Source organism: Acipenser ruthenus, chromosome 4 (assembly GCF_902713425.1).
Source record: "Acipenser ruthenus chromosome 4, fAciRut3.2 maternal haplotype, whole genome shotgun sequence".
NCBI classification, from domain to species: Eukaryota; Metazoa; Chordata; class Actinopteri; order Acipenseriformes; family Acipenseridae; genus Acipenser; species Acipenser ruthenus.
Genome location: NC_081192.1, coordinates 50,843,268 through 50,859,944, shown reverse-complemented (window position 1 = coordinate 50,859,944; position 16,677 = coordinate 50,843,268). Strand labels below are relative to the sequence as shown.

General features: G+C 38.5%; 1 protein-coding gene across 2 annotated transcripts in view; it reads right to left on the bottom strand.

Moving 5' to 3' along the window:
- Window positions 1-16,677, bottom strand: part of LOC117399689 (disks large-associated protein 1-like) — a 306,080-nt gene that overhangs the window by 18,274 nt on the left and 271,129 nt on the right. For both annotated transcript variants that reach the window (XM_059022523.1, XM_033999025.3), the window contains exons 8-9: window positions 10,159-10,541; window positions 9,255-9,349 (exon numbers count right to left, since the gene is read on the bottom strand). In XM_059022523.1, the coding sequence (XP_058878506.1) occupies window positions 9,255-9,349; window positions 10,159-10,541 (478 nt within the window). The remainder of the gene's footprint in view (window positions 1-9,254; window positions 9,350-10,158; window positions 10,542-16,677) is intronic.

Genomic DNA, 16,677 nt, shown 5'->3' with positions numbered 1-16,677 from the left:
GATAATCTTTAAAAAAACTGCTTTTGTCCTGACTCTCCTCTGTGTTTAATAGCACAGTATGTCAAATAGCCGTGTCTGAAGAGATTCCCCTTCTTATTCTTCTTGGGTTACACCTGATTATTGTAATTAACATTACACCTGCTTCTAAAGAGATTTAACACCACACAACCAAAAGATTCAGAAAAAAATAAAGAAACCACCGGCTGGATAAACCAGTACAGGAAACAATGCCCTGTCTGTTCCAAACAGGGCCCACAGGTTAACACTCATCCCACTTTTTTATGTTTCCTCTTATAAAGAAAAGGGTATGTTTTACTCCCTCATGATCAAACAGTCTGCTCTGCAAGTTAAAGAATAACTTGTCATAGCAGGTGTTGAGCAAGGTAGCTTTTCTGTAATGCATTTAGCCAGCGCTTTTATCTTCCTCTTTTATAACTTCCTGGATGGGATGTGTGTGCCAAGGTCACACAGTGCTATAACTGAACAAAACAGGTTTCAGAGAGTTTTAATATAACCTGTGATCGACGACATAAATCTCGGTGGAGCCAATCAAAATGGATCATAAGCCACAAAGATTACTAACACAGTTGGGGGTGGCTGGCTCAGAATGTGGTTCACACCTGTCTCTTTTCTGTACCTAGTCACAGGTGTGAACAAAGCTTGGTTTTGCCATCATTTAAAGTGTGGGTCCTACATTTTGAATAACTGGATTGTTGAACCACCACAAGTTAAAAAAATAAAAATATAAAAAAAGATTACAACAGGCTAAACATGCTCACTACCTAAATAAATGCAATAAACAGAGATACTGTAATTAATTATTGCTGAGTTTACTATTTGATCTGCATATATCATAATTCCATGTGTGATGGCAGTATCTCCAGGGAAAATAGACAATTAGGCTTTGTGATGACTGCCTATAATCTCAGTGAGGATTTGTCTCAAGTAAAATTCATTTAAGTGTCTTGATGCTCTTACGGGAAGCCTGGGAAGTAAGATGGCTTCCTTTCTTTCATATGATATTCCTTGCCTTTACCAATACCTTTTTGGAAAGAATGATATATTGACATGTGCTACACAATATACCCTATACCCTTAAATAAAACAAGTGAAAATACATTAATAGCAGGAAGCATAGAGCATACCATTATTTACATTGGTTTGTTTTGAGCGGAAGTGTAATTACAGAAATGATAAGCTAGAAAGCTTTTGGCAGTTTGCCATTCTCCTGACGTAACCCATTCAACTTGCTATTTGTTGTTTTCCAGAAACAGAAACTGCTTTGGGTTAACCTAAATAAGTGTCTATGACAAAGCATTTGCAAACCTGACAAAAACAAAACAAAATTACAGCAAAAAGTGTGTTTAACATATACCATTCCTTAACCCATTTTAAAAGTTATATATTTTTTAAAACAGGCATTTGAAGAAGTAGAAATGATTGTTTACTGATGTCCCACTTCCAGTGCTGTTAAGTAAGCTAAATGATTACGTGATGTCTGGAGTTGAATTATAGTCCAATTTGCTGTCAGGAGCACAAGCGGATCTCAGCATTCTCACTGTTTCAAACCTCTGGGAAACGCATTAAGACCTCCCAGGACTACAGGCCTGCCCACCAAAAGACAAGCTCAAAAGCTCCCTGAATAAACAGAAAGGGTTTGGAGAGCAGTGCACACACAGTTAATGCCTAACTTGTTTACACTTAGCGTCCTTCCTTGAAACAGAGTAAAAGTAAGCAACCTGGCATGAGATTTTATTTCATTGACCTGTCTCTTATTGTTGAGCGAATCACAGAGTAGAACAGCTGCAATCTATCAACAGAACAGCAGTCTTATTAATGAACAACCAACTTGTTAAGCATTAGTGCTGGTATTCAAGCATGTCTGGATTTTTTAAAGCATTAATATATTTATTTTTTTGTTATGTGCCCCTCTGTCAATAATGTTAAACCTATTTATACAGAATGAATCCACTGAAATGTACCATCTTGCTTCCAGGACTGCCCTGCACCCATTTTAAGGTTTCAGTGAATTAGGGAAAGGCAACTAGGCTAATCCCATGTTAAATAGTATGAGCTCTGAGGACAGGTTAAAGAATACAATCTATTCAATATAGAAAAAAAGATTAGATTTTTGTTTATATCATCCGAAATTATATTAGTAAGGTTAATCCTTAGTGCACAACATATTAACTAAGGGGGTGTAAATGGACGCTAATCAAGGTAAATTCAGGACAGCAAGCATTGCTAACAGATTACAGTAAAAGTGTAGAGAAGGTGACTTTTTAAAAACTAAAACAGTGGTATTGTTCAAGAAACAGTTTGAGGCTCACAGTTTGTTAGGAAAGGACTAGACTTGATGGAGTATATATACAGCTTTTCTTCTCTTTTGTTGTTAAATTAAATGAGCCATGTTCATGTTGCAGATGCTTATTTGGTTGTTGAATTTCATCATCAGCTCAAGGACAAGCATGTAGAGTAATTATTCTTAACTATCTCACACATTCAAGGTATAGCTTGGTCTTGCGTTGGGATTGAGATCTCCTATCAAGACAACTACCGGCATCTCAATCTTGGGATCAGCTTTTTTTTTTTGCAGCTACTTTGCATATTTCTTGGACAGGGTTATATAACTTAGACTCCTCTGTTGCTTTGAGCTTATTAAAAATATGCACTGTAAGGATCTTATGTATCTTGTATTACTGACATAAAAGAGTAGAGGATGTCAAGGTGTGGGTCAGATGCAGCAGGTCAAATAAAAAATACTTACACATGCACATACAGCTATGGCCAAAAGTTTTGCATCACCCTATAGAATTAAAATATTTGCTTCATAAGTCGAATGAAACCTGCTGAATAATGTTATGTTAACATATTGAATTATTATTATTATTATTATTATTATTATTATTAATAATGTCTTTATTTATTTCTTAGCAGACGCCCTTATCCAGGAAGACTTACAGTTGTTACAAAATATCACAGTACAGAATATCACATTACAGATAAGCAGTTATAAAGTACAGTAAAATCAGTAGAAAATAAGATAAAATTCAAATGAGCAAAATAAAGAATACAGTAAATAATTACATTTAAGAGCAAGTTCGACTAAGAGCAGTTAAACTTACAGTAAACATATTGGCATATACAAGTCCATTAAGAGCATGTTGTAAGTACGATAAATGGATAAGAACAATTTCAAATAAGAGGAATTACAAAAAACGTGAATACAGATATCTTTAAGAGTAAAATCAAGTACAAGATACAGGAAGTAGTTATAATTAAGAGCAGTGGTAGAATACGGCAAGGTATGGAGCAGTTCAGTGCAGGTGCAAGCTAATGCAAGTACTGGTACAATTGGGTGCCATATAGTCCAGTATAGTGAGTAGAGTACAAGAGTTTTGAATTGGATGCGAGCAGAGACAGGGAGCCAGTGGAAAGAGTGGAGCAGTGGTGTATTGTGAGAGAAACGAGTAAGGGAAAAGACAAGGCAGGCAGCAGACTTTTGGATGAGTTGCAGCGGATGGACAGGAGGGAGTTGCAGTAGTCAAGGTGGGACAGTACCGGGCCTGATCTAGAAGCTGTGTGGAGGAAGGGGCGAATTCTGTGTATGTTGCTGAAGAAGTGACAGGAGCGTGCCAGAGTAGAGATGTGCTGAGAGTGGCAGAAGGAGGGGTCGAGGGTGACACAGAGGTTCTTGGTGGATGAGGTGAGAGAGAGGGTGGTGGATTCAAGAGGACTAAAGATAGAGAAATCAGTGGTGGGGAGGAAGAGGGGGGAGAAAATGAGGTCTGAATGGAGAGATTTAGTTTAAGATGATGTGAGTGCATCCAGGAGGAGGTGGCTGAGAGGCAGGTAGATACGAGAGGAAATGTCGAAGTCAGAGGGGGTCAAGGAGAAGAAAATCTTGGCATCATCACCACAGAAATGATACGAAAAGCCATGACAGGAGAAGAGGGGACCCAGGGAGCAGATGTAGAGAGAAAACAGACGGGGTCCCAGGACTGAGCCTTGGAGGACACCTGTCGAAAGAGAGCAAGAGGCAGAGGGTGAGCCACGCCAGGACACCCAGTATGTGTGATCGGAGAGGTAGGAGGAGAACCAGGTAAGAGCAGTGCCGGAGAGTCCCAGGTCAGCTAGGAAGGACAGGAGAATAGAGTGATCGACTGTGCCAAAGGCAGCAGAAAGGTTGAGGAGAATTAGGACAGAGGAGAGGGAGGTGGCACGGGCAGAGAGTAGAGAGTTAGTGACAGAGACAAGAGCAATTTCGGGTGAGTGTGCTGGGCGAAAACCAGATTGGAGGGGGTCAAGCAGAGAATGTGTTGACAGGAAAGCAGAGCGCTGATGATGTACTGCTTGCTCGAGGGCTTTAGAGAGGAAAGGGAGAAGGGTGACAGGATGGTAGTTCCAGAGGGATGAGGGGTGATGCAGGCCTGTTTGAAGGCAGAGGGGAAACAGCCAGAGAGTAGAGAGGTGTTGGGAAGACAGGAAATGAAAGGGAGTAGAGCTGGGGCAGTCTGGAAGAAGTGAGTGGGGAGGGGGTCCACAGCACACGTGGTGAGTTTATGGCTCTGGAGCAGGGGGCAAAGATCAGAATGGGGAGGAGAAGGTAGACAAAAGTTTACAGGGATTGTTAGTAGAAGACTGAATGATAGAGTGGAAGTAGGAGCGTTTAGCAGAGGTGAGTGTAGAAGAGAAGGAAGCGAGGAACGAGCGATAGAGAACCAAGGCAGCAGCGAGATTGGTTTTCTTCCATTTCTTTTCAGTAAAGTGCAGTTCGGTACAAGCTGAGCGGAGCACAGAGGAGAGCCAGGGCTGGGGCGAGGAGGGGCAGGCAGGTTGAGAGGTGAGGGGGCAAAGGGAGTCGAGGCAGGAGGTGAGGGAGAAGAAGAGGGTGAAGGTAGTCGAGTCTACAAAGAGTTGGGGAGAGGGAGTCAATTGAGGGGAGGTACAAGAGAGCAGCAGAGGAGAAGATGGGGAGAGGGAACGGAGATTTCGACAGAAGGTGACAGAGGGGGTCTGTGGAGTAGGAAGGGATGGGAGCAACAGAGAAAAGGAGATAAAGTAGTGATCAGAGATAGAGAGGAGTGACCAAGAGAGTGGGGGGGGGAAAGCAGTCCCTGGTGAAGACGAGGTCCAGTTGATGGCTTATTGTGTGAGTGGGGGATGGGACTGGGAGAGACAGAAGGTGAAGGAGTGAAGAAGGGGAAGAAATCCAGCAGAGTGGTTAGGGTTGGAGAGGTGGATGTTGAAGTCACCTAATAGAACAACAGGGTTGAGAGAGAGGAGAGGGAGGACAGGAGGAAGTCAAGCTCATCAAGAAAGTGAGTAAGGGGTCCAGGGCGTAGAGAACAATGAGGAGGAGGCGACAAGAGAGGTAATTTCAAACTCAAAGATGCGAACAGAGAGACAGGAGAGAGCAGGGGGGACAGAAAAGAGCAGTGAGGGAGATCCAGGTTTCAGTGAGCTGGAAAGTCATGAGAGAGACGAGAGGCAAAGGCAGAGATAAAGTCAGCTTTGTTGGAAGCTGAGTGACAATTCCAGAGGACACCAAAGAGAGTGCGGGGGAGCAGAGGAAAGGGGGAGAGGCAGGGAGATCAGGTTAGAGGAGTTCGATTTTTAGTGGCAGGGAGAAGCCAGAGGACAGGAAGGAGATGAGAGGATTACGGAGATATTAAAGTTAGTCATGGTAGGGAGCAGAAGAGGAAAGGAAGTAGAAATGGCTATGGGAGGTACAGGTGGAGCAAGAGCATTCATTAATAAAAAGAAAAGAAAGAAATATTATCAAACCTGGTCTGGAGTCAGAGCCTTCACATTAGATGCTTGGATGAACATTTTTCAGCCGGACCACGTTGGCCCTTTGGTGAGCTGGTGCTGAGTGCTGGCGCGCTAGATTGGCATCAGTGCTATATAATGACTGGAGGTCAAGAGCTGTGTGCCTCATACAATGGCTTGCAAATTACTTTAAATCGAGTCAGCCGCGCCCTGCTGCAATTTGGCAAATTGTTCATTCAACACAGGTCACTGATGTTACAGCATCAAACTAGCAATAACTCACTTTACAATTAAAACAAACCTATACTTATTTATTTACTTACAAGAGTGTTCTAATCTGTCTGCTAGCCTGCTCGCAGCATTACCTAATGCAAACCATGACAGTTGCTGGGGTATTTACAGCTCATTCCTTCAAACAAAACACTTAATCTCTGCACAACAAACTGACACAAATTAAAAAATGTGACATTTCAAAATCTAACATGAAATACTGTACTACTATTTTATGGCTTCTGGTAAACTTTTGCAATATCATTTTGTAGTTTCTTTGATTACATGATGTTAAATAAGATATCTAAACTATGTTCATATAGTTATTTTTTAAAAAAATTATGTCTCAATCCCAAAATTCGAGGTGATGCAAAACTTTTGGCCGATACCTTGCCCTTCCTAACCCTGAAAAAGACACAAAAAGGTATCCTGTCTGCTTTAGAGAACTCCACCAAAAAATCTTGTTGCGTGAAACTCTTAGGAAAGGCTAATGGAAAGGAAAGGCTAATGGGACCCACCACATTCCATTTTAATTTTCTAATATACCTACTAGAAACTTTAAATGAGATATTATTTTACCTGATTGGTGAGCTGCAGATCCCTAACAGCTAGCATAGGCCTTTGTCGTCTTTCAAATTGGAAGTATGTTTGATTTCTATCCTCTAAAAAGCACTGGAATATGCATGTCCATTTACATTGAATGTATGCATTTCACATGAAATTTGAATAGGTATTTTGATTCAGAAAGTGCAGCCAGTAAATGTATTAGTTATATTTTAATTGCCAATTACTACAGACCAGATGAGCAAGGAAGAATGAGAGTATGACAGCTTTACCAGATAAAACAAAAAATCACATTGTGCACCAAAGATACACTTTATTTGTACTAGCACACATAAAACCCATGACACGTCTATTCTGTTTACTCACTCTGTTGGTTGTAGAAATTGCTGCCAAAATCCTTACAAAGTTGTTTATGACTCTGAATCTGATGAAGAGCAAGAGTCCAACTCTGATCAATAACTGATGTAAATTCACATCAGCCCTGAAATCTATTCAATAAAACTGATAGAATGGTAACATTAAAAACTGACCCCCTTTTTAAAAATATTTTTCTTTTTACACAGCTCATTTTTAAAACAGAAAAGGAGTGGAATTTGGGAAAAATGTAGGAAGTACCTGCTTCTCTAAAAAGGGTCCTAGCCCAGCCCTGCCACTGACACCCTGCCTCATTATGAACTCCAGGAGTCCCTCTATCAGGCTGACACAGGAAAAATGTTATTCCTCTCAGGGGGGCAAAGGAAAGTTAAAATCTTGACTTGGGCCCCAGACTAAAAACAGCAGCTTCCACAAACATAGTACTGTTGTAAAATAAGACAAACAGCTTTTTTTTAAACATAAACAAATTATAATAGCTTTTATAGAAACCCAATAACAAAAAAATGTAGTTTGGATTAAGATTGGCCTGTAAGCAGTGCTAGCTAGGTCTGTGAAGCAAATGGACACAGACTATAAGGCAGAAAGGAGAATCACTACAAACTGTACAGAATAGGATGCGTTTACCCAGTATGCTTCTTCACAAAACACCACTGTATTGTTTGCAGGAAATATTGCTGAACTTACTTTTTAGCAACTGTCTAGGTATGATGCTGTTCTGTTCAGGCTTACTGGCACAGGGAACAGGACAAAGAAAGTGTTGTTCATTATCAGGCTTGTATTGCTGTTATAGCTTTCCCACTACATCTTATTACTCTCTGTGCTGCTGTAATCTGCTCTCTTCCACTGGTTATTTTTGGCAGATGGTAATGCCAGGCAACCAGTAACAAGCTTCCTGGACCAATTGTTGTCTGTAGCTTTATCAGTCACTGTTTGTAGCAGCTGTAAGTCAGCTGACTTGTCTTCACAAGCTTGTATATAAACCCTCACTCCAAGCTATCAATGACTGCGTTTCCAACTTCATCCAGCTGGGCAGGCAGCCGGTGGTCTGGCATTTTAGAACCAGATTGCAGAAAACATTTGAACTGAATATTGATTAATTACATTTGATTACATTTTTCTCAGAAACTGTACCTAATCTTTTTTAGATAATTAAAATATTGATTCTAAATTTTTATTTAATCACAACTCACCTACGAGCAATGTGGGTTTTTATCTTTAAATTGTGTAGATTTTAGCCGCCACTTTAAAAAGAGTGATGCTGTATTAGTGATTAAAGCTGGCATTGAATGTAAAGAAAGTTCTGATCCAAGATAATTCATGGAAAATTTTGATGTGGATAATTTTGTAAAACATAATAGTAAAATTAACATAGTTCTGTTTTCCGACTGTCTAATGCAATTGTCCACTCCTCATTGATAAAAACTAACAACAACAAAAAAAAAACAATATCCATAAATATCCATAATAGCAGTCATGATGTGTAATATATTCCCAGCAAACTATAGCAAAACGTTTTCTGGTCTTTCAAGTCTTTGATTTAGTTTGTTTTGTTTTATTTGGTTTGGTCACCTATTAAAACTTCTGACTGGAGAATTTTAATGATATTACTTTATTACATTTGTCTACATATCCTAAACCTCCTTGACTATCTTAAGAATATCACCACCTATTTTAAAGTAATTGTAGCTAACAAAATAGTTCTATTGCATTATATAGGTCTCAAATGTACAGTTTTGAAAAAGAGACAAACAAACAAAAAAACACATTATAGCAAAAATGTATTTTAGTTTCAAAACATAGTATCTGGTACTAAACTAGGTTAAGGAATTGACTGACATGCTTTCAACCAGAAACATACTTTGAACCAAAAGCCACTGTTAAAATGACCCAGGGAGTACAAGTGCAAACAGACAACCCAAGAAAAAGGCACAGAAATTAGAGTTTAATTTAACCTAAATTAGTACCAGATATCATGTTTTAAAATTAAAATACATGTGTGTGTTTTTAAAACTGCACATCTGAGACATACCTAACTGATGGAAGTGCAAAATGTCTAACATATGAAATTATTTTGTTAGCAACAGTCACTTTAAGCTGCAAAGCAACAAACAGCCATTTTATAAGACCGATTTGAAGATCCACCACAATTACTACTTTGAGATTTGTAGCTGGTTAACAAACGTAATGGTGGCTTTTGAATACAGAGAATCGAATGTAAAACCACAGTTCATGTAGGGCCTAAATCTGCTTACTGAAAAATATTTCTCACTCACCACCTCTCCTCCTCAACTTGGATCCCCACCGACTGAAACTTATTTGAAAAATCTGAGTTTTCTTCCACATCAGGTGAATCGTCAGGTCCATCAACCTGAGAGCAGACAAAAATGAGAAACAAAACCCAGCAGAGATCAAACTTTGTATAATCTTTATCAGGTCTTGTTAGCTTTCACCTGTCTCCAGCAAGTCTGAACACATGTAAAGAAAACAAGGATTTAAACAATAAACACATAATCCATTGAAAAATGCATATGTTAAGGAATAAAGTTAAACCCCATTTAATATACATTATCCCTGCTGTAATATACATAGCTGCTGCACTGTACGTTTAGCTAAGCTCTAAGGAACAAGATTGCATTGTTCTACTTGTGTCTAGTGTAGGGAAGTGTAACCGCCTGAGCTAGTTATCACAAAATGCTTGAATGAGCACTAACAATTGCTCTGTGCTCAAACTTTCTCTGAGATTACAACTGATTTATTGGCCACTGCAGCAACAATAATCTCCATGTCAGGTTTAGCTAAAATACCAGGGACTGTGCTTTTCATCACGGTAAATCAGGTCTAATACTGATTTGAATATTACATTCTCTTCCTAATTCTATTAATTACATGCAATGTAGAAATTGTTTAGGAGAAACAAATTATAGTTGTCTGTCAGCACAATGTAGTCTGGTATCACGTGTAGGCTGGCAGTACCTTGTTGTTTCCTTCAAACCATAGTTTTGTTTTATCAACATATTTACATTTAAGACTGAAGTTATTTTTCAATACAAAATTCAAAAAATAGCCTTTTTAGTTTGTAAGGGAAAGTTTTTGAGCATTCAGTAGTCACAAAGTATTGCCTTTATTGACTTCTTGGTGATACCTCTTCTATAGTTCTGTAAAAGTGATCATTGATACCTGTATTCCGATGGATAAGCACTGGCTTTTCCTCAGCACTTCTTTCTTGCTCTCCTCTGAGGGGTGTGCAGTTTTCTCGCTGGCAGTGGCGGAGGTGGACGTGACTGTAACGGTGCTGATGCTCATGTGCTGGCTGGCAGGGCCGTGGATCTGGGCGTTGGCAGCCTCGATGGCAGCAGTCAAGGCTTTCATACTATCTATGCTCTCTGTGGAGTTACTGAGGCCAGACTGGCTGATGTCCCCTCGCTGCCCCTGCCCATCCATGTAGGCATCCTGGGCCGACTCGGTGCTGCTCTGGGCCGTGATCGAGATGAAGGGCTTGGTCGTCGTCCTCGGGGGGACTGGGGGAGGCGTCTTCTTGTACGTGGTAATACATGATGACACTGGGGAAACACAAATATGAACAGGTTAAGAATAACCAATTACAGCACTGCTACATTGATACAATTTATGCCAATTTCTAATTTGACAGTAGATGGGTTTTTTTTTAAAAATTTTATTTGATAATCAGATATTTGAGAAATACACCTCACTGAATTTAATGGTTTAGTAAGCACATTTACTGTGACTTAATTATTAATTATTTTGGTGCTGTCATTTTTGTGTACCTGCAGTAGTTTTCAATTGCCCCTTAGTAGCAGTAATTCAAACTGAATTAACATTTGATGAGGTGTAAAGAATCTACATCTATCACAATCACAGCACCATGACACCAGTAATACACAAACAGCAGTGGAGGTTGTATTTAGGGAGAAATATTGTAATACATTCTGGAATGCACCTATTTGTGGAAAACTAAAACCAAAAGGCCCATTTAGAAGGTTTAAAGTTTTCAGTCTAAGCTTTACAAAGGGCACGTTGTTCCAGCTTTAATAGAAACAGGAACAGTCCAGAGCAGTCCACACTAGGATCATCTATACAAAAAACGTCCAATTCACACATCATTTAAAGACTGTCTGTACTCTTACCAGAGGGTTTTACAATTTAAGAATAAACAGCAGTGGAGAGAAAAGTTTCCTTAAGAATACCCAACCTTACTTAGTGTGGGCTTTTCGAGGGAGATGAAGTAATTTGCTTCAGGGGACAAAGTGTGAAGTCATTAGCTAGGATGAGATTTGGAAGAAGCCTGAAATTTCCCAGCGGTAACCCTTGTATGGAAAAGGTCTGACAATTAAAAAGATCACAACAATGTCCTGAGAATGCGCTAACATGGCACACAGCAACAGAAAGTAAGGAGTAATGGAGTACTGGTACTGTTTGTTAAAAATGTCAAAACAGTTTATTTGAGTAAAAGGGGACATAATATCCACATATTTTATCATATAAATATGATTCAACTGTTAAAAAACATACATATTGTAAAATAGATAAAGGGGTCACTTTCATTTACTGTATCTAAACTCTGAAAGATCTAAATACTGTTATAATAAAATGTATAAACCAGATTTTTTCTTGGACCTTATTTCACGGTATTTGTTATTTAAGTAGTAATGCTAATAAGTGGGTCAATAAATCACTACTGATGAGAAACCCCAGCAATAATAAAATGGTTAAAGAGTAGCAGTATTAAAATCCACCAACATTTGTATTATTAAAACAGACCCCTATAGAAAAGCCGTGGAGACTTTGATTTGGGAATTGCATTATAAAGTAATGTAGGATACCTATGACAAAAGCAGTGCCAGGCAGTGTTCAGAGCTATCTGTTAGATGGAGTTTAATGTGAATCACAATCCATTTGTATTTCCCTGCTATTCTTAATTTAATATATTTTAGAAAGCAAACAGTTAAAACATTCTGATAGTAAAAATGTAGCCTGATGCAATATTCAAGGTTATCAGTGTGTATTACAGTAGGCATTCTGTCTGAGAGCTGGTAAGTAGCCTTAAAATAATCTAGTTAATAAGTATTCAACTGCCACAGCAGCCAAAACAAAGAATGACTCTAGCAGAGCTGTATACATTTCTCATTCATTTCCTGGTCCAAAAGTGCAGACACACGGCTGCTCCAGCAGGTTATCACATGTACCTGCACTCACAGGGGCATGTTTAATCTTCTGACAGCTAAGTACACACACTGGCACAAACAGACAGACTAAAAAAAGACTATAGGCTGCCATGTAAACCAACCCTTGAGTTTCTTTATTTCTGGAAATGATTCAGGCTGCCTGCCACTCCCGTCTCAGATTACACAGCAGCACAGCTCTGGCAAGGGAGCAAAAACAATGCTACTGCTTTGATTTCATTCCTGTAATCATGAAATAGTCCACTCCATGAATATAAACTCCAGATGCTCATTGCAATGAGCTACAGCTTTGCAGAGCCTTGATGTATTTGAATAGAAACTCTGAGCTCCTGCTAGAACTGTTTAAAGCTAAACAGTTAGACCTGGGGCACATTCCTGATGCCCTGACTCAATGACTCTTTTATTTACAAATATGATGTAATCCTTTGATCTCCTCTTGATTAATTATTTGTGTCAACTGAAAACTGTGGGTCTGTAAAAGAAACAGAAGCCACACCTACATTAATTGTAAGATTGAAATTGAAAGCCAGTCTTTACATATTTTTTTCTTCAATATTAATAAGGACAAGCCATTTAGTTTGAAGATTGTTTCTAAGTACAGCATTAAATCTAAAAAAACAAACCAAACCAAAGACTTGAAAGCAGAAAACATTTTGCTATAGTTTGCTGGAAATATAAAATACTCGTAATAAACATCTCAGTTTGACTAAATCATACAGCAAGACAACTTACTAACTCCTGACTGCTGTGGCACTTTGTGCTGCGGTGATTTGTAACATAAATAATACATAAAATTACCAACCAGGAAATTCCAATTTGGTTAACCACAAGCAAGTATACGAAATTAATCAGTTTATATACAGTAGCTTTTATGCTGGTTGACAAAAAGGCCAAAATTCCCTGAAATGTGTCCAATACAGTATCCAAAACAGAGACTGCAAACAAATACACAAGACAAAACAATAAAAAGAGCAGACGAGCAAAGAACAGACACGAATACAAGAGAGGAATACCTGCTACTCTCACAAATTTGCAAATAAAGTTTTAATTTCCTGATCAAAGTAAAGAGCAGGGAGTCCACACCGAATCATAGCTCTGAAGCCCAGGGATTCTGCAGCCATGCTGAAGTAATATCTGGTGGAGCATGTGCAGGTGTTTCCTGTTTGATATAAACCTGTTCCCATGTGTAGCCTGGAGGTGGAATACTACCAGGACACACAAACCCATCACAACCTATTACTTTCTATTTCATTGCTATCTGTGGACTGGTAGCCAAAAGGCGCTTTAAAACTACTGAACCACATTAATGATACTATTATCTCTTTAGCAAGCTTATACGAAATGGAAGGCCCCACACTGCAAATCAATAGACACATTTAAAAAAAAAAGTCATCTGACTAGTTTGACAAGGTAAATGTGTATTAACATCCACAAGCTTTTAATAAGTAATACTCATAACTGGGTTAAATCATCAACTGTGGACAGCCTAAAAAGTAATAATTCTATCAAGTGGCCTTTTGTTACAAAAAATCTAATTTGAAAAAACAAATGCGTATCTTATGCAATTGGCCACAGGTTGCATTTCAAGTTGATATAGCTCTATTTGCAAAATCGCAGTAGACTACAATGCACTGATAATACTGAAAGCTAGAATATATCGTTACATCCAGTCAGCAAACTTTGATTTTAATAATAATGTATTTTTTCAATAATCAATTTTTTCAGAAACATGCCGGCCTGCATATTGTAAAGGATTATACTTTATCTAGTATGTAAAATTCAATCTGAGGGTTTCAGATGACAATAATCTATTCTAACAATGTTCTCATGGGTTATTATAATAGTCATTCGAAACCTTTTGTGATGCATTCCAAGCTAGCCACTACTGTGGATGTATAGGATTTTAAAGGGTTTGTTCTAAGCACTTTTATTATCTCCAGCTTAATGCGGTTATTGTGTTTTGTTTTGCATTTGCATTCAATCTTTCCGAGTTCATTCTTAAAGTCTAATGTTTTACTACTTGCTAAACATGTCTTTTTCCATGTTCTGTAGTCCATCAGTAATTAATTATGCTCCTCTTGTTACCTTCAAAGACTTGGCTCCTGCTGTTTTCATGTCCCACCGCCTTCTCTCTCTCACCGTGTCGATTATATCATTTGGTGCTTATAGTGTATCTGTTTAATTCAAAATCCTGGGATTTTTTTTTATTTTTAGCACTTTCATTCCAAATATATTTCTATTTCGATCAACTGTGTAAATGCTGTAATTATATGTTTTTTTCTTTTTTTTAATGTCAAAAAACATTATATTGCAGTTGGAGGATATTGGAGTGTTTTCTGTTGATTTAATTTAAATAGTAACTTTTTCAGTATAAATTTAGTATCAATTTATGGCAATCCAAATGAACTGAATTTGGTCAAGAAAGTCCTCTCCCAAGAGACCATTCCAAACATGCCTTCAAAACCTTAAAAATGTATGCCGGCATTAGTCTGTGATGAGCACAAACTTGGATCACCAAGAAGTACTACATATCAAAGATCTTTAGAAAATTCATGTAGTGCAACACTGTTAAGCTTTATAGTAAAAGAAAAAATGCTGTTTATCACTTCCGCAGTACTCATTCAGTTCAAATGTCCGCGAATTAGAATGCAGTATAAAGGACGCTCCCGCTGAAGGTCATAGTTAGGCTGAAGCTAACTAAGTCTCTTGTCACTTCAGACAGCTTACAAAGCAACCACAATCAATTCCACAAAGAGCTCTGCATGTTGCTTCAGTACGCAGAGGCATAACACCAGTGGGTGTACACCTAAAACTGCTGCAGATGTTTCTTATTTCAAAGTGAGCTTGGTTGACTGTAGGCTGGCTGACAGGGTGACAGATGAATCTGGCTGTGCTTCAGCAGAGTGATGACAGGTGAGGGAAACTGCATGGGGATTCGGGCTCAGCAACAACACCCTCCTCGATGTGTCTGTTTGCAGGCAGTTCATTTAAACTGCCTGATTATACTGTCACCATGGCAACGCCTGCACCATTAATACCTATCCTCTGCAGTGAACATTTCATTTATTTACTGTACGGATGGCTTGTGGTAGTCTGTTTACTTTCTTCTGCTGCTGCTTTGATCCAAATGGCACAGGGAATTGGCTCTTCCGATGCAACCTGCTGTTGGTGACTGATATTCAGGATCATAAGGGGTTACAACCTGTGACGCAAGTGAACTGCAACATTTGCATTTTATGGGGAGCGCAAATATGCATCAATATGCATTAAAAAAGGAACATTAACCCCTTTCCACCAATTCTGATAAAAGTTGTAGAACCTTGTAGCAGGGCGGTAGTAAGCCCTGCTGATTAAATGTGTTTATTTATTTTTAGAACAGGGTTTCCCCCTCTGCCCCTGTGTAGTGTGTTATTTTATATTTGTTTTGTATTATGATTTAGTTATTGTATTTAAATGACGGCGAAAGCCGTGTCTTTTTGGTGTATGATTTTTGTATATTATCGTTGTGTAAATGATGGCGAGCGCCGTGTGTTTGTTATTTGTTTTTATTTTAAAATGTGTTCTGGCAGAGGCGAGAGTGGGTACTCGTCCTCTGCCAGGAATAATTAGAAAACCTCGTGCAAAAGGTGGCCATCTCCCGAATTAATTAAGTGATTTAATTTGTTGCTAAATCGGGAGATGGTCACCTGCATAAAAGCCTGGAGCTCGCTGCACTCGGGGTGGGTGTTAGAGCGGAGAGAGCGAGCGAGGAGCGAGAGAAAACGAAACTAAAAGAAAAACATACAGGAACAATGAAGGCTATTGCCCGGCCTGACCTATGTTATTTTTGTGTTCGAGATTTGTTTTGTTTACCTTTTTTATTTTGCTCTGTGAGCAAGTTTCTTTTTCTTAAAACCTTTTATTTTATTTTTGTATTATTTAAATAAAACGGCGCCACCGTGTCTTTTGTTTTCAACTGCAGTATTTGGTGTCAGTGTGTTTACCTTCCTGCATCTGACCTGACGTCACCGCCCAGCCACCGTCACAAACCTCAATAAAACTAAACTTATCTAGAACCCTAAAACTAAAACAAAACCTTGTCAATTTAAACAAAGCAATGAAGATATATATGCCAAAAAGTATTCATTCGTTTTAAATTATATTTTTGACAATACTATAGAATATGATATTTTTTTCTATAGTCTGCATCTAGCTATTCTAAATCAAAATCGAAATCCCTTTCTTCTTGTACTGAAACAATTTATAAGATATTGTTGTTTAGGATTTATGTCCTGAAAGTGTGAGGAAACCCTGACACAGTGATTCATTTAGTTTTGTATAAAGGTTTACAATGGCTGGCACTTTTGTTTCTCCAAACTTTGTGAAGAACTTTTTTTTTCTTTATTTTCTTTTTCAGTCCTGAACAATTGTGGTTCTCCTTTCATATCCCTTCTATAAACCGCCTGCAGAAATGACTAAGCTGTAGTATTTTTTTTTTTTTTTTTTAGTGTTGACC